This window comes from Carex rostrata, chromosome 23 (assembly GCF_964058835.1).
Source record: "Carex rostrata chromosome 23, lpCarRost1.2, whole genome shotgun sequence".
NCBI classification, from domain to species: domain Eukaryota; kingdom Viridiplantae; phylum Streptophyta; class Magnoliopsida; order Poales; family Cyperaceae; genus Carex; species Carex rostrata.
Window position 1 is genome coordinate 930,708 of NC_135940.1, and position 26,096 is coordinate 956,803.

The following is a 26,096-nucleotide window of genomic DNA, read 5'->3' on the forward strand; positions in this document are numbered from 1 at the left end:
GCTATCACTCCCTCTCCGCGCCCCTCCACCGATTCCTTTCCCGTCTAACAAATTGAAAATCAAAACCCAACCATCAAAATTCAAAAAAATTACCGAACAGGAATCCAACCAAAAAGCGAAAATCACAAAAGAGAGAAAAGCAAAAGAACGAATATAACACATTAAAAAAAAAGGAAGAAACATAGAAGGAAAAAAAGAGCCGATCGCCACTTGCGATCGATCCTTCACCAGCAAGCCTGGGGCACTCACTCCATGGCATCCACTCTGCTCTCCACTCATATGCAAAAGTAGAGAATTAAAAAAGAAGAAGAAGCAAATTAAGGAACGGAGAAGACAGTGAGAAGCTTTCTACTGATGAAAGGTGGTTATACTGCGCCTCCATTGCTCAATGGATCTGCCACGAAACGGCCGTGGCGTGGATTCGCTATGGGCGTGCTTGTGCTGGTTCTGTGTTCTCTCCTTGCGCCGTCAGCTTTTCTGTTGAGTTTCTACAATCGTTTCCCCTCAGGTATGAAACGCTACACCATTTGCTACACCATTTGAACATTGAGGCTCATTTCCTGTTTTAGAGAATGCTGTAATTTAATGCTTAGAGCCAGCTGTGCGGCGAGTTGCTACACAAAATTCTGCGTAGGATCTGCAGCTGGAAACTCAGATTTTTGTTCCTAATTATCTTCAGTGCTGCCGTTTGGTTGTGGCATCAAAACAATGGCTATGATGCAGTGACAAAAATCAAGCTGATGGGCAGCAACTATGCGAGAAAGGAGTGTTTCCTTTTTTAGTAGAGATCTGGATTTCATAGTTAGAAATTACTGACTGTTACTTTCTTGTATTAATGCAGGTTACTCAACCTCAAGTGATGATCGAGTAACCCTGGTGAGATTTCTATTTTTGTTCAATTTACCTAATGTTCCTATCACATGTTTAGATTGACAAATTTGGTCTTTCAAATAAGTTTGCCAACTTTTGACTTAGCACGACTGTAATTAAAAAGAAAGACTCAACAGTAAAACAACTTTTGTCATAATTGTTTGATCTGAGTTGGATGGTTTGTGCAGGAATCCAGATTGGGAATTTATAAGCATCTCAAAGGTGGCCGAGGACAAAACTTGAAGGTTCTTATTTTTATCATTATTTCTTGAATTTATTACATTATAGTATATATTTTTGATGTTTATCAATACCTCTCCATGATGGAGCATATAAATGTGATTTACTTTTACATTCTCATTCATCCAAAGCTCTATGGCCCAATTTAGCTTCACTAGCACACATGAACTAACCAGCTTTGTTTTGGAAGGTTTGGCAGATGGTGATAATTGCTTATGAGTTTTCTCTTTTATTTTGGTTCTTTGCAGCGCGATCAATCGAGAGTTGACAATCTCATGAGGAAATTTGGGCCAAGCCTTAAGAAGGTTTAATGATTTAAAACTTAAAAGTCAAGGAGCTTCAGTTCAGGCACTTTTCGTTGTTTTAGATTTGTGCTGAATTGCTTCTTTATCTATAATAGGATATTGTTGAGAAGATTAGGGTCAAATCTGACAAATTAACAAACAAGAAATCAACTGGAGCCACCTCCAAATCCTCAGGTTATAATTCAAATTTTTTAATAACACATGCTTTACTTTTTTTAAATTTTCTTAACTTTTTTAATGCCATTTCTACTTTTACTCTGTTATATATGTCTTCTCTCAATTTTTTTTTAACTGACAGGTTCACGAACAAAAAAGGGAACTAAACCAGAACCATTAGCTCCTGCACTCGGAGTAAGTTTATTTCTTTTCATTATCATTACCACGAATTTCAAATATTTGCCATATTGATAAAAAAAATTATTCTGGGTAGTAGGGGTGAAAACGGATCCGGATTATCCAATCCGAATCCACTCCGAATCCGGTTGCTATCCGTATCCGAATTAAAGAGATCGGCGGATAATACGCGGATACGGATCCGAATAATTTTAGAATATGGTGAAGAGTACCGGACACGGATACGGATATCGGTCAAGAATGGTAAATGGATTGGATATCTGAATTATCCGGACAAAACTGAATGGGGATCCGAAGCATATGGCAGTTTGCACCGCTTTAGCTTTCCATGGCAGTTTCGAAATTATCTACATATCTAAGGCCTTTATTTTCTAGCACCCTGTGACCCTGCTTTATTTAGAACTTGAAGCTTCTAAGACCCTATATATAATTCAATTTTATTACTTCACTTCTTGTGGGATTAACTGTACAATATCAATCCGGACACCGGTATTCTTGTGTCCATTATCTATCTCTCTGATCTTCTGTGGATAGTATGTGTATTCAATTATATGGCTTCCATTAAATGAAAACCCATGAATTTGATACTTTGATGTCAAGACATAATAACTAAACATAAATTCTTTGTTTATCAATATACTTGATTATCCGGTAATTATTCGTTTCGTATTCGTGAATTATCCGCTCCGTATTTGTATCTGTCTAAGGCAGATTTGGTTTTGAATTTTAACATCCGTTTACTATCCGTATTTGTATTCGTATCCGCTCATTGACAAGTGGATACGGATTTGGTATCAGCATTATCCGCTCCGAATCCACTCTGTTTACACCCCTACTGGGTAGGCATGTCAAGTTTATTGTGTATAAAATATGTTCCATAACCCAATGCCCAATGTAACTTAACCGGAACAAAACTAATAAATCTTATAAACTTGCTGTTTGTGTATATTTGAAAATTGTAATCAATTAATGACGCTCCTATTCCATTTTGTTTTGGCTCTATACCTTTTAACAGAGTTTTGACACCATCGAAGTAGAACAGACCAAAAATTCAATTGACTTGTCCCAAACTGGGCCCACCCAATCCTGTCAATTACAATTTGGGAGCTACTGCCTCTGGTCGGCACAGCACAAGGAGTCGATGATGGATTCACTTCTCAGACGACTGAAAGACCAGCTGTTTATTGCTCGAGCTTATTATCCCAGTATTGCCAAGAAAAAGGAACAAGAAAAGCTGACAAAAGAGGTGAAACACAATATTCAGGAGCATGAGAGGATGCTGAGCGAAGCCATTTCAGATGCCGATTTACCCCACTCGTGAGTAGTTGTTGAGAATAAATTTCAAAATATCTCATCATTCAGTGGAATGTGCAAAAGGCTTTTTTCCTTTTTCTTTTTTCTTTTCTTTATGAGAGGTTAAGAATTATGGTTTTTCACTTTTACTGGTACAATTTATACCAGCATGTACCTGTTTCCTGTTCTAAGCTTTTAATGTGTATAAAACTGTGCCAGATAAAGATTAATCTAAATAGCGTGCCTGCTGTGCTTCATATTTGTATGATAGTAAAGTCAGATATTTCTTTAGTAGTAACGACGGTAACCTTTTATTTTGTTGTAGTTCTGGGAAGAGCATGGAAAACATGGATCAGACAACAGAAAAGGCCAAATCATGCAATATTGATTGCCGGAATTTTGAGAGAAAATTACGACAACTGGTAGATTTAACGGAAGAGGAGACCCATTTCCACATGAGGCAGAGTGCCTTTTTATACCACCTAGCGGTTCAAACCGTACCTAAAACACACCACTGTCTGATTCTCAGACTGACTGTTGAATATTTCAGAAACTCCTTGACTGGTGATTTGGAAGATAGAAGAAGTATCTACGAGGTTGAAAATGCTAAATTGCAGCATTTTGTGGTGCTTTCTACAAATGTACTAGCAGTTTCTGTCACAATTAATTCTACTGTCATGAATTTGAGGGTATGTTGTTTTCTGTGCCATCTCGTACGAATTAGTATTATTTTTTTAATTGTATTGTACCAAACAACGCAGTCATTATACAATTGTCATTGTAAGTAGTGATCATAACTGGCACAGTGGTGGTTTTGCACAACTGGTATAGTGGTATATGTTTGTAAAGTAGAAGAAATAGAACCTTGTAAAGAACCAAGTGACACAATCAAATTTAATCTAACTGAAACCGCTCTAGTATGGTGCGTGCCAGTACTATTTTAGACCTGGCAGGTCCTGCACTAAAACTGAATGCAATCCTTGAAAGTGTATTGCACATGACTTGAAAGAAATAAAAAAAATGTCTCCTCCTTTTGGTGATATGGATCTTTTTCTATTTTCAGGATTCTAGAAATGCTGTATTTCACATCCTCACAGATTCGCAAAATTTCTATGCAATAAAGCATTTCTTCGCTAGAAATAATTACAAGAATGCCACCGTTCATGTACTGAATTTCGAACTGCTGAAACTGAAGCACACGAACTCACAGAATCTTTTGCCATCAGAAGAATTCAGAGTCATTGCCCGCAATAAAACCGAGTACATTTCCGTTTTCAGCCACTCACACTTTCTCCTCCCCGAAATATTTCCTGACCTTCAAAAGATTGTGTTATTGGACGATGATTTGGTTGTGCAGAGAGATTTGTCTCGACTTTTTGAAATTGATTTGGAGGAAAAGGTTGTCGGCGCAGTTAATTTTTGCAGGGTTAGGTTAGGTCAGATTAAGGGGTATCTAAATGGGTTTGATTATGGTGCTAATGAGGATTGCCTGTGGATTTCTGGGTTAAACGTGGTTGATTTGAAGAAATGGAGGGAGATGAGCATTAGTAGTACATATCAAGGGCTTGTCAAAAAGGTTAGTAATAAACTTCTATTTCATATGGGGTATTTTATTAGTTGAAAAGAAAACCATTGTATTGCCAATGCCAAAGGCCTATTATATGCATCTCAAATGTTTCAATTTTATATTTTTTTTATCCGTCTTGATAAATAATCTTTTATTAGCAGTTACAAAATGAAAAAGAAAGCAACCCAAAACAGTGGAGAGAAATGTCGTTTTCTTTGACAATACTTGCACTGAAAGATCAAGTACACGAGTTAGAAGATTCTTGGATCCAGTCGGGTCTCGGCCATGACTATGCAATTTCAGATGGTGCGCTTCAAAATGCAACAACCCTACATTATAATGGCAACATGAAACCCTGGCTTGATATGGGTATACCTAAATACAAGGACTACTGGAGAAAATATGTAACCCATACCGAGCGGTTCATGGATGAGTGCAATGTATAATTAAATTATGCAACTGGCGATGCCTTTGATTCCAATGGCAGCTACTGTAAAGAGTTTATTCAGTTGTTAAACTTGGGATGGGGTGGGGGTGTGTGTGTGGGGGGGAGGTTATAAAAACACAAGAACAAGAAATAGGTTTCACTAGAGTTGAGATGTAGGTTAAAAGGCCCTTCAATTTTTTATTTGTATTCTATAATCAATTAATCAATATATTTTTTTAAATGTGATCTCTAATTGGATAACAATCAGTTTTGATTTATTTATACGACTTATTTGGATGTAATTTGTATGGAGCAGATGAGTGATTTCAGAAAGTTGTAATTGGCAACAATTATCCATTTTTTGGTTACACTACAATTCTGTGCTTTTATTTGAAGGTTGCAGTGAAAGATGGGGCATGATCATCATGATTACATAAATGGTTTATTTTATGTACATTACCAAAGAATGAATGAACAGGCTCTTATAAAATTAATGATTATTGGGACTACAATGAAGAAAGTTTTGGGAAGTATGAAACGATCTAATTACCAAGTGTATGTACGTGTAGTGTGTACAATAACAATATGAATATGTATGAGAGGTAGCTGATTGAGAAGAATTAGCAACGAACGGCCCAAATTATTTTACGCAGGTGGCTAATTTATCTCTTGGATTTGGTTCCTTCCATCTCCCGTTCCAGTTGGGCTGTGAATATCATATCATATCATATCATATCATATCATATCATATCATATCATATCATTATCATTATCAGCGATACATACGGACATTGGGCTGCAATTGACATTCAAATATAGGTTCCAACTCAAATTGGGAGCGAGGATTGATTTTTCACTTGGATATTCTATTCGATCTAAATCGTACAAAATAGTTTTCAATAAAGTAAAGTATGCTCTGTATGACTGTATCTGTATGAATTAAAAATGTGAACCATCCAAAACCTTGTCTGGGATCTTCTGATAGATTTTAATGTTTGAACATTCAACAGTTTTTAGATAATCAAACTAAAACAAGGGACAACCAAAACAAACAAAATTCCAACCACACACATGACATGGTAGTGCCTTTTTTCTAGTTGCCATCAAGTGGTGTTTTGCCATTGTAGAGTCAATAGTCTATTTCCAACAAAAATAAGGTCGACCGACCCCATATATGTAATGTGACAATCAATGTTTATGTTTAGTCAATCGATGTAAATAAATACATTACGCCACTGCACTCAGACAATACTTGTCTGCTACATTTGGCCACAAACCATGTAATTTTTATCCAGGTCGGTACATGAATGTGACAGTCAAACCGACCATGACCCAATAAATTCCATTTTTTTAATTATCTGGTAAATTATAGGAACAATTTCATCCATACCTCTCTAAAATCTCCAAATTAAGTACTTAATCTTAAAAAAAATAAAATACCATTCTAAATTTCAGAACTCACAAATTTATCAATCGAATTTTTTTAAATCACATTATGAAATCTCATACTCCTAAAATAAAATCTGTGACATCCTGATCCAAACTACGTACCCCAGCAAAATAAAGTTGAAATTGAATAAAGGATATTACATTAGTGATAAAGTTGGAAGGGAAGAGTAAGTATGTATACTGTATACATACATTATACATAGGTTCCGTTCAAAAGTTGCATCCAATGGTCCATTTAATGACAAATTTCTCTTTTCCCTGAAAAAAAAGGGAAAACAGTACCCGTCTTAATAGTGCAAAAGCCGCAAACAAAAGGCCACCAAAATCAGGCCATTTAGACAATTCCAAAAGTTAATTATCATAGACGACTATTTATGACGAGTACCATAAAATTTATAGTGTGTCAATTAATGAATTAGCAGTGTATCTACCATCCTGCGCCAAATTGAAAGCATATTTCAGCTTTTTGAACGAATTGAAACTTATTGAAAGAACAATTTCACACGCACGCTCGGGCCTTAACTGAGCCTCCTCTCTGACTTGAAAGTTGAATCTGCACCTGCCACAAAATTTAATGCCTCTTTGTTTTAATTGTTCCATGGTACGAAAGGAGCCTAATACAGCCACAGCTACTGGAGCTCCAGTCACAAAGAATCCAATTGTAAAGCTGTTAGAGATATTGTTAGGCAGTTAAGCACTATAGTTAGTTAGACTCTGTAGTCTGTAATATATATATAATAGTGATCAATGGAATTACATTTCTAATAATCTATCTCCTATCTCGTACCAGTGGCAGTAAATACCTTATCAGAACCACAACAAATATTTTATGTGATATCTCAAAAATCTATCCTTCGTAAAGAAATTACATATTTTATTCGATTTCTTTATGCTGTCTTTTGTCACCGTACCACATATTTAGAGGAAATAGCTTTAAGAAATTGCAATTAATTTGTGGTTTCTTAGGAAAGAGAGCACAGGATCAATCGTGTAACGGTGTGCAGATTTCGGGTTATTTCTTCTATGTCATATAAATAATTGTCATTTTTCCGGTTCTTTAAAAAAAAAATATTTATTTAATTTTCTAAAAAAAAAAACTTGTTTGAGTATTGAACTTATCTTTCCTTGCAACAAACTAAGCATTTTATATAAATACATGGTACCGCCTTTTGTTGAGAAGAGGTGTATTTTTTGTATTGATTCATGGATTTACACACAAAGAAAAAAGGGACATTGACGCATTGGCATTGTTTCGTAGTTTTTGTCGGTCTACTTTTTTTTTTAATTTATTTTTAGATCGGACAACTAAAATTTGATTTGGGTATCTTTAATTTAATTTTCAGTGACAATTTGTCTTTTGTCTTTTCTATAATATATATTTTATAGTGCAGTCTTCATATTAAAAATTTTCATTTCCACTTCTGTCTGTCTTATCGGATATCAAACAAATTTGATCCTATGCCTATCAAACCGTTTCATTCTTTGAAGGGCTTGAATAGCTTAAAAATGGTAATTCTTTTTGATTCAAAACAAATTTTTAGTACTTGAAGTTCGAGAGCATTAACAAACCGATTTTTTTTTTCTGTAGAAATTCATAGAAGATTCGGGAGTCCTAAACGGAGCGGATATCTAGATTATCCGGATTCGAATAGTTTGGCCGGATCCATACAAAAGAGGAATTAATATTTGCTATAAGGTGGGATTTGAACCCATATCCTCTCATCTCAAGGTCTTTAGACTAAGTTTCAAATCACTAGACCACAACATCTTTTGTTACCGTTCATTTCTTTGATATATATATTATATGAATAGATTATCTCTCATCTCTTATAAGTTCATTAATATTTATATCTTAGAAGGTCATATATCTTAATTATCCGACCATTATTCGTTTTATATCCGTATTCGAATCCATATCCGTGAACTATCCGTTCTGTATCCGTATCCGTTTAAGACGGATTTGATTTTGAATTTTGACATCAGTTTACTATCCGTATCCGTATTCGTATCCGCTCATTATCCGACGGATGTGGATATAGTATCAGCATATATTATCCGCTCCGTTTTCACCCCTATTGTTCGGTCTTTTAAGAATTAAGACAAATAACTAAATTTAAGTAGAAATTGTTTTATTTACTGTGGTCTCCTTTGTTCAGTTGTGGTAGGGGGGCGGGTGTCCCATGTAATGAAACAAATTATGGGTGTACCGAAAATTGTACTTACTATTTTAGAAAAAAAAATCATTTATTTGCTAAAGTTAGATTTTATTGTTTAGATGTCACACGATTATACGGGGTGAGATTTTACTAGAACGGAAAACTACAAATTAGTTTATGTGAACCCATGCGCATGGATATGCACAAAAATGGCTATGGAAATATACTCAAATGCTCAGTTGTACAGTAGGAATAGTTGTACAGTAGGAATAGTTATGAGAAATCCCATTTTTCTTTCTACATTGATTAATATCTATACAAGTATTCTTATTAACAATTATTAATGTAATTAAATAAAATAACTAAAACAATAACATAACAATACATATTAGTTATTATTTCATGATGAGACTTTTGCTCGTAACTTGTTATTCAATCACATAAAAATCGATTAAAAAATAAATTCATAAATTGATTATCCAATCCTAATTTGTATTGAAAAAAATATATTTATTTAAAAATATTTAGTTATGTTAAATTTATTTAAATGGTTAGCATGTATGTTATTAGTTAGTATCTTGTATTAATTTGCAAGTTATTCTAATTTATGTTATGAACAGATGTCCTGTAATTATTGATATGTTGTTTAATGAATGTCACATAATAAACAAATTAAATATATCTAATAGATGTAATATAAATTCAACAACATAAAATACAAACAATTATCACATATTTGAAATGAAAGTCACTTGAATGTAGGGGTGTCAATGACACCCGTTTATTTGTTTACCCTATCTGTATCGTATTCGATAAAACGGATATGGGTAAGATTTTTTTTTTTTTTAACTTATTGGATATGGGTATGGGTAAGAATTTTATTTCGTTAGATAAACGGGTATGGGTACGGATGAAGGTTATTTCGTATTCATTGGGTAACGGGTAATTATATAAAATAAATTATATCATAAGAAGAATATTATGCTAAACATTTTATTTTTTTTGCTTAGTAAAAAACTATTACTTAGAATTAATTGCATATTTATATTTTAATTTTATATTAGTAATTGTGATTGCATATGTATGACATGATAAGTTTTGATAGTTTATTTGTAAAAATAATAAAACTATTATATTTGTATTATTCGTTATTCGCCCACTATCGTTTTGTTATCCACTAATTTTAACAGACATGGGTAGGGTAAGGTAAGAAAAATTCTTAACGGGTATGAGTAGGGTATGGGTAATGTCAATTCTTAGTGGGTATGGGTATGAAAATGGTTCCATCCTACCCGTATCGTACCCATTGACACCCCTACTTGAATGAAGTCTAAGCTGCAGACAATTTACTTATCACATAATTAAAGTGTTGTCTCTTAGTTATAGAATAAAATTTGTGGAGAGTAGGGGTGTTAATGGGTACGAATACGGGTAGGGTGAAACCATTGTCATACTCATACTCACTGAGAATTGACCTTATCCATACTTGCTAAGAATTTCCTTCACCCTACCCTGCCCATACCCGTTAAGATTAGCGGGTAACAAAACAGTAGTAGGCGAATAACGAATAATACAAATATAATAGTTTTATTATTTTTACAAATAAACTATAAAAAATTATCATGTTATACATATGCAATCACAATTACTAATATAAAATTGAAATACAAGAGCAAAACTAGGGTGTGAATGTGTGATGTGCTCACCAAGAGGGGTTGGTGAGCACACCTCCAAATGACTATCGGATTGACTCCGAACTACGAATCTAAACCGTTGAAATCCAAATACTTCGTGAGTGATGCATGTACATGCAAAAAATTTTAAAGTTTGGAATTCATTTAGCACATGGTCAAGCGGTCATAACAATGAACATTTTATAAATTATTTTTTTAATTGTTTTATGTATTAATTTTTCATCATTGTTTTGACTGCTTGACCATGTACTTAATGAATTTGAAACTCTAAATTTTTTGATGTACATCCATCACTCACGAAGTACTTGAATTTCAACGGTTTGGATTCATATTTTGGAATCAATCCGATAGTTATTTGGAGGTGTGCTCACCAATCTCTCTTGGTGAGCACATCACACCCTAGTTTTGCTCGAAATACAAATATACAATCAATTCTAACTAATAGTTTTTTATGGAGTAAAACAAATCAAAATCACAAATAACTCTTCTAACAAATTCAATTCGTTAACTAAATAACAAAACATTTAAATACAAAAATAACATGTTTAGCATAATATTCTTCTTACAATAACATGCATACATTTTCTCATGATGTAAGTTATTTTATATAATTATCCGTTACCCAACAGGTACGAAATAGCATTTATCTGTACTCATACCCGTTTATCTAACGAAAAAAAAATCATTACCCATATCCATACCCATACCCAATAAACTAACGGAAAAAAAAATCTTACCCATATATGTCTTATTGAATACAATACGGAATAAACGGGTATCATTGACACCCGTAGTGGAGAGAGACAATATGTAACAAGTGAAAAAAAAAAAATCAGTCTGATCAAATGTTATTTTATCCCACAAATTAACAGAGAAAATGGGAATAAGGATGAGAATTATATCAAATTCCACGTCCAAAAAAAATGAAGTCCTAACATGTTGGCCAAAATTTTCTAACCGGATTGAAAATCCTACCAAATCTCGTGCGACCTAGCATGACGTAAATGTTCAGTGAATATGAAAAGAATGCATATATATATATATATATATCATGCTCTCTCACAGGTCATGAGCTGACATGCATGACACTTTGAGAGACCAGAACAAATGAGGCCTCGTAGATCACTTGATTCGTAATAATTATTTGATCTAAATTTTACATCTACTAGAAATATTTTAGACCATTCAAAAGTAATGATTTTCTACACATTAAAAAAAAAGTTAAAAAAATAATAAAAATATAGTTTGAAAATATATTTTAATTCAAAAATCATGTTGAATAATTAGATCAATAAATTTAGGAGAAAGTAGTTAATGAACTAAATCTAATTAATTTTGTAGTTAGCATTTTATACCCATTTGAAAGTCACATAGAATTGGGACCTACCTCCTAAACTAAAGTAACTCAATATTTAAGTTTTGATTGAAAGTGAGGTCTAAGATGAATATTGAAACGTAATGGTTCCATGTGTATTTCTGATCGGAGAGTGGATGAAAAATTGAAAACTAAAAAATTGGATTACTGGTCTGAGGACTGAGGGGATGAGGACAAGTCATGTTTTCCTGAAAAATAAATAAATAAATAAATAAATACAAGTCACAAGTCACAAGTCATGAGTTGACATGACAGTTCAAGACGAGAGAAGATAGAGATCAGACCTCGGAGACCCAAATCAGGTCAGGTATTTTTGGCTCAGCGTCAGCGACAACCATCAAATCTTTTCTCGGACAAACAATTTCCTTCCTGCCACCTTCAACCTTTAATTTAATTAACCGTTTTACCCCTACCACATTACCTCACCTCCTGTCTCCTGATACTGTTAATCTATTACCTATTAAAAATTTAAAATTATTTTATGTATACCTCTCAAAATTATATGCAAAAAAAAAAAAATTATTTCTTCTAGTGATTAGTCAATTAGTACACAAATTATTTTTCTTAAGCAAGCTAGATATTTTTATCTTTTTAATAAATAATAAATATCTACTTTATAATTTGAAAATGAGTTTTAATAGAAAGAGAAGAAATTTGATAAATTTGTGTTCTTCAAATGAGTTTTAATATAATTAATTATATTGTATGTTTGTTGTTGTTTATATTAGTTGTTTGTGTTATTTGTTTTCTCATGCTATTGTTCTCCTTCACATCTTCTCAATCTCTTTTCGAGTCTATCTTTCTCTTCCTTTTTCTCCTCTAGCTAGATATATACTTCACGCTCACTTTGTTTATTCAACCAGCGCAGCGCATTGTGTTGAGAATAATTAATGATGATTGTTGGCTCACTAATCTTCTTTGAACATGAAGAACTAGCTATATATAAGTTTTTTTTATTTTTGTTTTTGTCTTGCTTACTTCTGTAATAGATATCTAGTTATATATACCGGTAAGAATGAGTAAGTTTAGGTTCATAGCATTCGGATATTCAATTTAAGCAAGTATAAGATTTATTTTTTGTACATGAATGCTGCCACTAGTACTATATATAACTATAAGTATCTAAATCTAACTTATAGTCTTATATATATAACTAAATAAATAGTTTTCAATAATTGGAAAGTTTAAGGAACAATTAAATCCGAAAAATACGCATTAAATTCCGTGTTGTTAGTATTACTGCATGCGTATGTCTGAACTCTTGTGTGACCGACGTGTCTGGTGCCTATTCGAAGATAAAGCAGAGGGTCAGTATTATTTATTTGTCCTTTGATGTTCGTGCAGAACGTATTTGAACGGTTGAGACTTGAGACTTGAGACTTTCCGAAAACGCGCAAAAGTTGAGGTGTCTTAGACTAAGAGGATTTGAATTCGGTGTCTGCGGTGTGCCACAGTGAATCAAGCGCATCTGCGGCGCGGGGCCCATGTATGCTCATAGCAGTCATTCGCACGTGTTTCATCTCTCCTCTTTCTTTGATTCTTCCGAAATTTTCTAGTTAACACCTCAATCATTCCAAATTAAACAAACGCCACTCAAAATTTCAAATTTCAAATTTTACCATCCACATTTTTTCAGAATACGCATCAACCTTTCTTTGTGTGCATTCTGAAAAAGCGCACCAAATTATTATTTTTTTCTTTTTTAGTGCATACTCTTAGGAAGTATACCAAATATATATATATACATAGTAAGGTTATCATGCTTTGCAAATTAAAGTGAATGTTTTAATTTGCGCTCATATATCTAGTTTCAAAATTCAAAACGTCGATCCGAACAGTTCAAGTTGATATCCATATTAAATTGTGCTTGGAGACCAAATTTTATATTTTTTAGAAATATTTTACTATTTTTTTAGTATTTTTGAAAATCACAATTTTTGATGGTCCAGAATTGTCTGAAAAACACTGATTTTCAAAGGCACCGTTGGATCCAACGGTAACATCAGTTTGAAAATCGCTAATTCAACGGTAACAGTAAAATCGAAAGGCACCGTTGGATCAGTGATTTTCAAAGTGACTTAATAAATAGTAAAAAAATTCAAAAAATGTAAAATTTGGTCTCCAAGCACATATTAATATGGAGAACAAGATGAACGGTTTGGATCGGTCATTTAGACTTTGAATCCTATGATTTATAGTTCAATGCACAAAGATGCATATGCATTGCAATGTATGGTAGCCTTACTCTCTCTCTCTCTCTGTATATATATATACACAGAGAGAGAGAGAGATGGACTACGGTGAGCCATGGAGTAAAATGAGTTGGTGCTCCATGGCATTATATTTTTATTTTGAAAATCTAAACGATCGATCCGAACCGCTCAACATGATCTCCATATTGAAATGTGCTTGGAGACCAAATTTTACATTTTTTGGAATTTTTTTACTATTTATTAAGCAATTTTGAAAATCGCTGATTCGATGGTCCAGAAATTTTTACTGTTCACAGCAAAACAGTTTTTTTCAAAATTGCTTAATAAATAGTAAAAAAATTCCAAAAAATGTAAAATTTGGTCTCCAAGCACATTTCAATATGGAGATCACATCTAACGGTTCGGATCGGTCATTTGGACTTTCAAAATGAAAATACAGTGTGGAGTACAAACGCGTTTTACTTCATGGGTCACCGTAGGTCATCTCTCTCTATCTCTCAATATATATATATATAGAGAGAGAGAGAGAGGAGGGTTCAAATGCACCCTATCCTTTTTCTCTATTTTCAAAGTCCGAATAGTCAATCTGAACCATTAGATGCGATCTATATATTAAGATGTGCTTGGAGGCCAAATTTTACATTTTTTGAAATTTTTTTACTATTTATTAAGCCACTTTGAAAATCGCTGATCCAATGGTCCAGAAAATGTAAAATCAGCGATTTTCAAAGTGGCTTAATAAATAGTAAAAAAATTTCAAAAAATGTAAAATTTGGTCTCCAAGCACATCTTAATATATAGATCGCATCTAACGGTTCGGATTGACTATTCGGACTTTGAAAACGGAGAAAAAGAATTTGAAAGATAGGATTTATTTGGGTGCATTTGAACCCTCCTCATATATATATATATGAGGAGGGATCTACTTACAAAATTTGAAAGTTGCAACATCTTAGCCTAACCGCCCAAACATGGGGCGGTCAGCTTTTTCTATCAAACCGCCCTATGTTGGGTCAACTTCTTATTTTTTTTTACCAAACCGTCCAGGGGTGAGGCGGTCAGCTACAGTATTTTTTTTTTTAGATAGATCTTAATATTTCCATCTAAATAATTTTGTGGAGTTTTAGTTTGTTTATGGTGTATGGCAAAAAATAAGGCAACCCAATTATCTTTTTGACATACACCATAAACAAGAAAACTAAAAAAAAAATTCAGAGTGCAGATTTGATATTTTCTTTATTTTTTAGGATATTAATAAAAAAAATCGGAAATATATAGCTAATATATTTCAACTGTTATAATTACACATGTCACGATGAAAAAAAATCATTTTTTTCTTCTTATATTCATTTTGTATATTGTCAATGTTTGAATTTATTTATTCGGTCTTAATTTTACCAAAGAAAATATATATCCAAGTTTGTACCATTTTAGTTGCTTTAATTTTTTATCCAAATTTTAACTATTTATAACTATCAAGTCATTGAGAAAACTGGATGAAATCTCTTAAAAAATAATCAAGTTGTTGTGTAAAGCTGCATTAGAAGTAAATTGATAAGTGATGATCTTTGAGTGGTAAAGTTATAGCTATAATAATTATATTTTAGATCGCATCAGAATATTCAAACTATATTAAATTTCTGTATGTTTATTTTGTTTACCCTACTTTAAGTAGCTATCTTTTAATCATCTTATTTGAAATATAATAAATCTTAATTTTGTGCATTAATATTTTATAAACTGTATATATAGGTTTCATACAACGTTCTTTAAATTAAATATTTTGATATTTAATTTTACATTATAGGGAAGGCACTTGTGATATTTCTTTATAAGGGCTTATTTGGCAATCATTGGAATAGCAAAAAAATAAAATGGTGCATTATTTCAACTGAAAATGTTTGTCAAATGTAAATTAGATGGTAAGATGTCTATTGCTATAAGAAATTTATTTGTGTCTTATTGTTTGTATTATCTCATAAGATGTCTATTTTATCTTGTTGGTCTTTAAAGGCACCTAGGGGTGAATATGGTTATTTTTAAGATTTTAATATTATTTAATTATTATTCACTTAATTAAAAACTATCTAACGTGTGTAAATATATTTTTGACAAAAACAAGAATATTCAAGTCGTGAAAGTGTGCGTAAAGTAAATAAATGAGTCAAAAGACACTTGACACGTGAGATGATTACGGTGTTTCACGATCTTCTTGATGGTGCGCCTTTCTTTACCCAATAAGAAAGAATTACAAAGGTGGAACCGCTGAGCCCTTACAAACCTTGGGAACTCACACGGCCCGAGCACAGAATCGGCTCACGAGCACTAAAGGCTCAAAATAGAAGAAGCGAGCACAAAAGGCTTTACTGTTTGTTTCAAGGAGTAGAACTTTCATAACTAACACTAGTTCTTATAATTGATTGAGTATGAGTATTGAAGTTTGAGTGAACAAGCAACAACAACTTTTTCTAGATCTGAGAATTCGGAATATTGCAGTTGAGGACGGCTAGAGAGATAATCCAAACCAGAATTTTGTTTCTATTTATACAGAGAGAAACAATATAAGGTAACTGGCCTTAACCGTTGCAAAGGTATAGGAACCGTTACAATGGTTAACCTAGTTAGACAGGGTTGGTTGTGGTGGGAAACTCTAACGCTTGATAACCGTTCCAACGGTTGTCATAACACTTGTCTCTGAAATTATGAGGTGCAAACTTGATTTAATCCGTTGCACAACGGTTATAGCCGTTGCACAACCCATTAAATCGATTGGTTGTGTATGAATTAAACCGTTATGACACATAAGGAACTGTTGCAACAGTAAAATTAGCATATTCTCAAACATATTTTACTAATTTTACAGATATCTAAACCTAATCTTAAGGTGATGCTTATATATCCACTGCTTGGTTCTTTATGAATTATCCTAGATAGGTATAGCAGTTGATCATTCATCTTTGATGTATATTTTACAATTTATATTGTCATAAACCTGCACAATATCTCAAGATAAGAAACTGTAAAATTCAACCAATATATGTTTTGCAAATCTAGTCAAACAAATAAGTAAATTATGACACAATCCAACATATCTCTCAGAACAAAAGGCTATAGTTGAGCTAGTTTTAATGAAGGTTTACGTATTCATTACTTGTAATTTGATGTCACTAATTTGTCATTTGTATGCTTAATTATATTGTATATATTTAAGTACTTGAGTCACTAAAGTAGTTCAAAGGTCTAATTTTTTTTTTTAAAAAAATGTAGAACTCAATAGTTTAGGTTAGGATAGTAAGCTACGCGAATAATAGACCAACTAAATTAAGCATTATATGTATCTCACAATTAAGGGTGACACTAGAAAATTTAAATATGATGAGCTGGAAAATAAAATGTTAAAAAAAACAAAACTTGAACCACTTGAACCACAAGACTACAAGTAAAAATAATATTTTATAAATAAGGCTAAACTATATAAAAAACAAAACAAAAAACAGAAATTTAAATTAAATTTTTGATATACATAATTAAAAAAAATTAGAATCACATAGGTGACTTGCTCACTTTTGAAATACACTAAGACCTTGCTCACAATAAATATGAATATCTACCACAAGGCTTCCTCAATAAACATAATTATTGGTAGAAAGAATAAATTTATAAAAAATACTATTTGATAGTGCAGTGAATACACAAGTCTTAAAGTTTCTGAACACGGGGTGAATCTAGGTTCATTATTAGAGGTGCTAAGTCATCTCTATAATTTTAAAATATTAATTATATATTAGAAATTTTTTTTTTTTTTTTAATTTCACTCCATTACATTGTGCATTTTAAATTTCAGCTTCCAATATCAAGATTTTATATTTCCGTCTCTATCCGAACAAAATATCTTTCTTAGGTTATTTAGATTAGCTTTTAGTTCAACATATAAGCTGCACAACTATTATTGTGCATTCGTCCTATTAAATTTTAATTATTTCGAATTGTTCTCACAAAATAAGAAATTTCACAAACTAATTTACAGGATCTCATGCTCATATATCACATAAAAAATATTATAAACATATATAAGAATGATTGTTCGGTTATATTGTGGTAATTAAACAGAAACTTAAGAATCGTTGATAAAATGAGAAACTGCAAAAAGAGTAAGGCTTGGGTGCTACGGGCTCAAAAACTTATCGTATAAACTTCAAACTTTGATTTAAACAGCTCAATAAATTGGTTATATAATAAACTTGTAGAATACTAATTTTTACTATTTTTTATGATTTATGAAAGATGGCCTAAAATAGTCTAAAATATTGACAATTTTCTTTTATTTTTACGACTTAACACTGAATGAAAACATTAATGACACGAACACAATTCCATTTAATGTTTCATTCGGGATTTGTCAAATATCATGTTTCTAGAACATGTATCTATGTGATTAAAATGACATATCTTGTCATTGGTCTGTAAAACTTGACCATCTTTTAATCCACATACTAACATTGTAGCGGTAAATTAGTGTTTCTGCTAATGACCTTAGTTAGAGACTTTTAAGAATATATATCATCTATATTATGAAGTTTCACAATTTCAATCATTGACTCAAAATGATTCATAAATGCAATAATACTCAAGGTAACAAAATAACAATTTATTAATCACTCAATTTATGAACAAGACATATATGATAATTTATCATATTATTGACTTCTATATTTTTACAGAATAACAGACTGACCCCAATGAGCGGTTCGACTACTACTAGCAATTTGATCAAGTTGGGGTCGGGACCGACGGGAGGGCCGACTATTAGACGGTCGGTCCCTCTGAACTCGGGCTTGACTACTCTCAGGCATGTCAATCTGCAAAGGGGTTTGGGACCGACGAGAGGGCCGACTAGTAGATCGTTGGCCCTCCTGAATTGGGGCATGACTACTCTCAGGCATGTCAATCTGAAAAGGGGGTTGGGACACTGGACTTGAAGAGGTTGACGCATTACCCAGAGTAGCACTCCGGATTAACCTCGCAAGGGGGTTCGGACGCTGGACTCTGTTAATATCCACAAAGAGTTCAATTACCTTGTATCCACCCCCAGGAAAACTCATGGTCTGGTTGTACAGTACCTGCCAGACTCCATCATTATGAACAGGAAATAGTTGAAACCAGGCTTGTCCTGAACCAGTGGGCATACTAATTTTGGCCTGAATATCAAGGTCATATCGATCCTGATTTAATCCCAGGTTCTGAGAAATAATCAATTTCAGAACCAACAAATCAGTACTCGACATCATCGGTATCACAGAAACATGCCCGATACTATAATAAACCCCATTAGGGCCTGTTAGAACCTCACCACCAGTATAAATAGATATCATAACAGCCATTTTGGTCTGAGTATATAAGGAAACATAAAATTACAAATTAACTAAATTAATTACAAATACTGAAAAAAATAAAAAAGTGAGAAATAAATAAAAAACTTACAGTTTAGCTGAGAAGAAGAAGAGGTGCGGTGAAAACGACTCATGAAATGGATCTCTCTCTCTAGAAAATGGATTTTATAGGAATGCAGGTTGGTGGCCGCAGCCCCTAGAAGCGGCCAGGGTGGCCGCATCCCCTAGAAGTGGCCCGCAATCTGATTAAAAATATATAGTTGTAACTTCATATGTTATGATTAAACTGTGTTGCCATGTACTTACTTCCCAGTACATATAAACTGTAGCAGTAGTTTATTTAAAGACAGCTTAACAAAAATGGTTTGCTTAATTCACAAGTAATTGAGAAAAGAAGAATTGCTCTAATGACAAAGACAATCCTTTCATGTGATTACATGTTCGAAACTAAATTTAACAGATGTAATTTAATTTTCACAATAAATACTTAATAAATAAATATCAGAATTAACGGATGTTTTTTAATTATTTAAAAAAAAATTATGTTCATCTAAGTAGGAAATAAATCTGCTGTGATTCTAAAGAGATTGCAGGACCTGCGATTCCAAATCTAACTTTTAACTTTTTGAAATGCACAAATCTCAATAATACTTATTTTTATGCACAAATCTTTAAACAGATAAATGGATGGATATTTAATAACAGGTCCTGCGATCCCTTTAGAATCACAGCAGATTTATTTCCATCTAAGTATGGAGATATGGCAAAGCAAAATTTGAAGTACATGGATAATGTATCATTAAAAAAAAAAAGGCACATGGGGACCAATCACCATCATAGAAAATTTTAATGCAATGATAGTTCTATAAGTTTTCTCCTTGCAGTAATAAAGCCGATTATCTACCACACAACCGATCCCAAGCCGTATAAATGAAAAGATAGAAAATAAGAGATAAGAGCATGAGCATTCTCTCCTCTAAAATGCTACAAAGTTTCTCTCCTCTGCAGTTCCTGGTTGAATATTACAAGCATAAATAAAACCATTGAAGGTATTCGGTATTGGAAATAGAGAAGAATAGTCCACCTTTTGTTTTTCTACATGACAATCTTTTGAATTTCTCGAATCGTTCAGTGAATATATATAAATAACTTTTAATTTGAACAAATATGATAGCTACCATATCAAAAACGTGAAGCACTCATATCAATGGCTGATCCACAAGGAGACTGGGGTTAATTAATCTCATTTATTTTCAAAATTTCCATACTTACACATGATTTTCTATATAATTTAGAGAAATGTTATTGGCCTTCAATGTGTGTTTGATCCCATAACTTGAAAGCCTAGTTCCATCATGATTCATATAGTCATGTATAATTTTTATATCTTTGCAAATTTTGTAAAATTGGTTGTACAAAGGCTAGATTACAATGAATATATATTAAAATTAGAACTAGAATTATATATGAATATAATTTCTAGAAATTATCTATTTTCAAACTATGATATCCAAAATCTTATTATTTTTTCCTAACCTTTATAAATAGTTTCTAGCACCAAAATTTATTAAACTTTACGAGTTTGCCGTATTCTTAATTTGTTCTCAAACTTGTTTCAAACTTTTTTCATGTAGTGTGGCAGTTAAACCTCTTGAAATTTTTCAACAATGTAGTTTGTAGAATAGATATATGTAAATGATTTTCTTAATTTTGTATGTATGTATATATATATCCAAAGTCCAAAGCAGGAATAATTGTAGAGGAATGTAAAGCAAAATAAGGGAAGTGTTGCTCTCATGTCATGAGGACCAGAGAAAAGGGAAAGAGAACAAAAGAGCAGTAGCTTTCTCCCATAATAAAGTGAAGGTACGTTTGTAAGAGAGAAAAGGACACTTCATTGCCAAATAATACACATGCATGTGTACAGTACCTATACCCCTATTCCTATTCTACCTGGTTTTTGTGAATTATTAGAAATCAAAATACAACTTTCGATAAAACAATTAAAATTTCAAATTAGACATTCCCTACAATATATATACCTACTGGAAACAGTCGACAGTCCCCATAAGTAGCAGGACATAGTTGACAGGTTATCATTTTTCAAGGGAAATTACAAGTAAATAGATTAAATACTATTTTCAGTAAAACAAAAAAAAAAGTTGTAGAAGGTTAATTTCTTAGCATTTTTTTTTTGCTTAGTTGAAAATTCCAGATAAAGTTTTTAAAATGTTTGTATTCTTAGCATAAACCATTTCAGAATGGAGGACCTAGAACAAATCTAGTACTTAGATTAAATTTCACATATACAGCTATTTTTGACTAAATAAGATCTGAAGTTCTGAACCGTCCGATTTGAAATAAATGGTCTTGATCTGCCATGAACTCCACATCGAAATTTACACAATTGTAGAGGACCTTAACACTCAAATGTAGGTACCACATCAGTTGGAATGTTTCTCACTTTTGTGACAAATAGAATCTAGAACTATTTAGTAGCACATTTGGATTGAAAAAAATTAATGAATAAAGCAAAACAACATAATGGAAACAAAAAACATAAAATGATATTGGACAAAATGAAGTACAGATTCAAATTCTGTAAGCCTATCTGATCTAACAGGATTTGATTTCTCAACACCTCCTAGACTGCATGAACTATCAGGCAAAACATTCTCTGAACAAACATGTAAACAAAGCTACTAAACAAAACCCCATTTGGCCAAATGCAAAAGCTAAGTTGAGAGCAGTGAGACCTAAACACCTACAGTGCATCTAATCACCTAGCGGGGTTGATGGACGGTCTGGATCGGCCGCCAGGCAGACGCAGTTAATAGGCACAAATCCTTCCACCCGAGCTTTAGCGTTCCATTTTCCTCTACAAGTGTGTATCCATCGGACGGGAACATACCTATTAACAATTGAAAAAAATTTAGTAATGATAAGAAAAGTGAAGCTTTCAAGTAATACTGGATGTTTGTGCAAAAATATCGGCTTACACATTTAAATGCAATCTTGAAACCTAGTAAAAAAATAAAACAAAGAACCCCCTAGCATAACTTCCATCAAAATCAAACTCAGTAACCAAAAATGTTTGGAAAATCAACTGACTTTTTTCAAAACTACAAGTTTGAAAAGACATTCCAATTCGAATGCATCTTTCTCCAACAGATGATCATCAGAAAAGTACATTAGGAAAACACATTTTTTCTTTCCAGGATTTAGAAATCGGTTATCGTCCCCATTCTATAAAATGTTAAATTTGAAAAGGAACTTGTCTTTTCACCAAATGTTAGAGAAGATAATACCGAAAAAACTATTTCTTTGTCTTCTTTACTGATGAATTTAATACTTTCTACACACCATTCAGTATCAATGCCTGATAAGTTGATTATAGGTGCTAATAAGCCCAAATTCCAGTATAAACAAGGGCTGAAATCAGAACTGGACCCTTATAACACAACAAAACTATCATAATTCGTACCAAGTAGCAATGTTGCCTGAGCAGCTGCATTTCCAGCAAGGGTAACCCCACGAAAACCAGACTGGCCGAGCTTCTCGCGCCAATTTCCGAATTTAATCTCACCGGTACGGGAGGGCCCACCAACTGCCAACACATTCCTTATCTCTCTAGAGAGAAGTTGTTGCTCTACGATATGCCTCTCCTGGCTATCCTCCCCATAACTAGCTCCAAGCGAGTCGAATAGTGCCGAATAATAGTGTATTGCCTCTACAAACCGGGACAAAAATGTCCCTGCTTGACTCAAATCTTGCTCAACCATTGTAACCACCTTAGGTGATAACCTATGTTAAATTAAAAGAAAAAATTGCTTTGTTAGCTTCTTTTGAGGTTGTTGTACTTGTACCTGGGTTTCGATTATAGTGTCTCAAATTGATGGGTTAGAGGGAGAAAGTGGAGATTTGAAAAGGAGGCCATAATTACAACTTTTTAGCATTGTGATCTTCAAAAGCCTCTAATCTTTTTACATAAAAAGTGTATAAAGTATACTATGTAATCATATTGTATAAAGGGCTGACTTAGATTGTTATATCTTCCACCAACTTTCTAACTTGAACAGAACCAAAATACACTACCAATGGCAATCCATCATATCATACACAGAAAAAAAACAAAAACTTGCACACAAAAAACACATGTGGGTTACTCAATAATAGAAGCTAAGACAGTAAAAAAAAAAATCTTATATTTTACCTTTGCAAGAGCCAGAGAGTATTAGAATCCGACCCAGTAACATCATAGAGGGAATGGTGCAACCAATGCACTGCAACTGCCTCGCGGCGGGTCACTCCGAGTCGTTCCGGGTCAAGATTGCCGACCTTCTCTGCAACAGGGCAAAATTCAAATGGCAAACCGAGTGTTTCAGCAAAATCAGATAGCCGTTTCCCCGTTGCCTCTAATGCATCCATCGAAGAGCCCAGACCAGTTAACCTGACACGTGGAGGCCCACCAGGCCGAGATGCCAAAATGTGAAACAAACCAGGCCATTGCAATCCTTGCATTATGTCCAAGTCTATGATGTGAACTCTATCCTCTCTCTCAAAGGCTTCTTGTATTGCTTGGTTCGCGGTGAAATGAGAGAATTTAACAAATGGAGAAATACCATTAAACACCTGAAATGCCGCTGCAAGTTTGTTCTGGATTCGGTGTGACACAGCACAGGAAGGAGGTAATGGTGCATAGAGGCCAAGGCAAGAGCTGACAATGCGTGCTGACATGGCTTCTGAGAAATAGGCAGCAACCCGTTGAGCCGAGGTGCCGTATGGGGTAGACAACTCTGAGATCTCTAGCAGCATCCGCTGTGCTTCATCCAGATTCTCTGCAGCCACTGCCTCTGCGCATTGAAGGAGAAGCGTTAGAAGGTGAAGCCCCTCTTCATCCCTCTTTTGTTTCCTCAGCTCTTCTTTGCGATTTTTAGCTGCAGCTGCTGCTGCTGCCGCGGCGGCCGCTTGTGCTGCTGCTTCATCAGAGGCCGAAGAAGGAGAGCTCCTCTGAGGTTGTGACGGTGATTGTTGCATATTTGTCGGGTTCGGGTTTTGATTTGTGTTTGGATTCTCCAAAACCGGCATGGGCGGTTGTAATTCAGTTCGTTTAGGGGGTTGTGGTATGGGTGGGACTGGTACAGCTGCCTCACGGCGGCGCTTATCGGGTTGCGGAGGTGGCAACGGTAGTGAATCAGTTGGAGGAAGAGAAGGAAGCTGTACCTGTACTGGTACTTGAGGGAGGAGAGGTGAGGAATCACCAGTAAGGCACCTGAGGCGAAACTCCACTAGAGAAGCCAAACCAGGATTGCACGGCTGTATGATTTCTCTGATATTCTGTATCAGTTGCGGTATAGATACTGTCGAGGCAGTGCTGATCAAATCCCGAATTACACTATCCACCCATGCGGTTGAGCCTGTACCAGTTCCGGCTGAGGAATCCTCGCCCATTGTACCAGTCACCAATGGTAGTCCCTCATTTGAAATTTCAGAAGGAAAAAGAGGTAACCCAGAGAAGCCACATACCGGGTGCTGTATAGGTGGCGGTGGGAGAGAAGGAGGCAAAGAAGGCAAAACCTGAGGTTGGTTAGTGTTACTTATTAAATTAGAACCGGCTTCGAAACCAGGACCCGAGGCGAAGACATGATGAGAAGAGAGGTTTCCTTGTACAAAAGGCTGAACCGAGGTCGATGCAGCACCTGTGGTGGCGGTACTGATACCAGTGCCAGCACGGCGAGAGAGCCTGGGGTTAGTGGGGTCATCAAGCTCGGAAGCGGGTCGCTTTCTGACCATGGTTTTGTCTAGGTCAATATGGTGGTCCCTCTGCTGTTGTTGCAAATGGAGCAAGTAGAGTAACTCTTGATCAGGCACAGGGAAGAGAGAAGAGTTATTGTTGATAGAAGAGGAAGAAGAGGAGAAATGATAAGAGGAGGAAGAGGTATCATGGGGTTTTTGTTGGGGAGGAGGTAAGAGGAGAAGTTGTAAAGAGGAAGAAGCCATCAGAAAAAACAAAGAGAAAGAGCTCTGCGCATGCTATGCAAGGAAGCAGTTGTTGGAGTTGTAGTTGTTGTTTGTGTTTAGGAGGGAAAGAAGAGAGAGGAAGAGGCAAAGCCAAACGAGAAGAATAAATCAAATAATTATAGCCAGAGGAGGGAGAGGAGATTGAGAAGAGGGGGAATAATAATAATAATAATAATAATAGTAATAAGAGTCGCCAAGAGGCTGAGAATAAAAAGGGAATAGGAACGGGAATAGCGGGGTGCAGATGCATCGGGGTCCGGTGGGGCGCAAGGAGGCAAGAGGATAACGTCTCTCTCTCTTTCTCTCACTTCATTTACTCTCTCTCTCTCTCTCTCAATCTGTCTCCTCTTCTTAGTTTTTGTTGTTTTAGTTTGTTCTTGTTTTTGTGTTTTTCTCTCTCTAAAATTCTATTTAGACTCTTTCTTGTCATAACTTCTAGGTCCAGAGTGCAAAACACGATCTCCTAAGCTAAGCACAAGAGAGAGAAAGAGAGAGAAAGAGAGAGAGAGGTGTGTGGGAAACGGCACCACCTTTTTCCTGGGAGATTTTAAGATGAGGCTCTGGGATTAACAAATTAGTGGTAGCCTTTTTCTTTTGACTTCAAGTGAGATTAGGGTTTAATTAGGAAACCCTACTCTATTTGTGCATTCTCTAGTAGAATTATGATCTATTGGTCTCTGTTTTAATCTTTTATATCCTCTCCAGTATTCTTTTTGAGAGCTTCCAGTTGTGTTGAAATGGA

The 26,096-nt window shown here is 34.3% G+C and overlaps 2 protein-coding genes across 3 annotated transcripts; one reads left to right on the forward strand and one right to left on the reverse strand.

Moving 5' to 3' along the window:
* On the forward strand, window positions 1–5,427 carry LOC144575029 (putative galacturonosyltransferase 7). 2 transcript variants are annotated; one of them, XM_078325143.1, is made up of 10 exons: window positions 1–508; window positions 842–876; window positions 1,059–1,115; window positions 1,359–1,415; window positions 1,511–1,589; window positions 1,714–1,766; window positions 2,785–3,086; window positions 3,388–3,751; window positions 4,126–4,638; window positions 4,791–5,427. In XM_078325143.1, exons 1-10 carry the CDS (start codon window positions 355–357, stop codon window positions 5,073–5,075), a joined length of 1,899 nt encoding a protein of 632 aa, XP_078181269.1. In that variant the 5' UTR covers window positions 1–354; the 3' UTR covers window positions 5,076–5,427. The 2 variants fall into 2 exon arrangements, with proteins under 2 accessions (XP_078181269.1, XP_078181270.1); XM_078325144.1 differs by having other exon boundaries at window positions 208–508; window positions 680–876.
* A 16,451-nt stretch (window positions 5,428–21,878) lies between these two features.
* On the reverse strand, window positions 21,879–25,875 carry LOC144574602 (protein SCARECROW 1-like). Its single transcript, XM_078324600.1, has 3 exons — window positions 23,547–25,875; window positions 22,818–23,137; window positions 21,879–22,244 (listed from the first exon to the last, which is right to left on the reverse strand). The coding sequence occupies exons 1-3, from the start codon at window positions 25,331–25,333 to the stop codon at window positions 22,117–22,119; spliced, it is 2,235 nt and encodes a 744-aa protein (XP_078180726.1). The 5' UTR covers window positions 25,334–25,875; the 3' UTR covers window positions 21,879–22,116.
* Between the last annotated feature and the right edge of the window lie 221 nt (window positions 25,876–26,096).

What these genes read in the sequence shown, in the direction of transcription:
- LOC144575029 (XM_078325143.1), top strand. Translation starts at nt 355, where the DNA reads ATGAAAGGTGGTTATACTGCGCCTCCATTGCTCAATGGATCTGCCACG. An exon ending in GCCGAGGACAAAACTTGAAG is followed by an intron (nt 1,116 to 1,358) that starts GTTCTTATTTTT and finishes GGTTCTTTGCAG; the next exon opens with CGCGATCAATCGAGAGTTGA. An exon ending in ATCAAGGGCTTGTCAAAAAG is followed by an intron (nt 4,639 to 4,790) that starts GTTAGTAATAAA and finishes TTTTATTAGCAG; the next exon opens with TTACAAAATGAAAAAGAAAG.
- LOC144574602 (XM_078324600.1), bottom strand. Translation starts at nt 25,333, where the DNA reads ATGGCTTCTTCCTCTTTACAACTTCTCCTCTTACCTCCTCCCCAACAA. An exon ending in ACTCTCTGGCTCTTGCAAAG is followed by an intron (nt 23,138 to 23,546) that starts GTAAAATATAAG and finishes AATTTAACATAG; the next exon opens with GTTATCACCTAAGGTGGTTA. An exon ending in TCAGGCAACATTGCTACTTG is followed by an intron (nt 22,245 to 22,817) that starts GTACGAATTATG and finishes AATTGTTAATAG; the next exon opens with GTATGTTCCCGTCCGATGGA.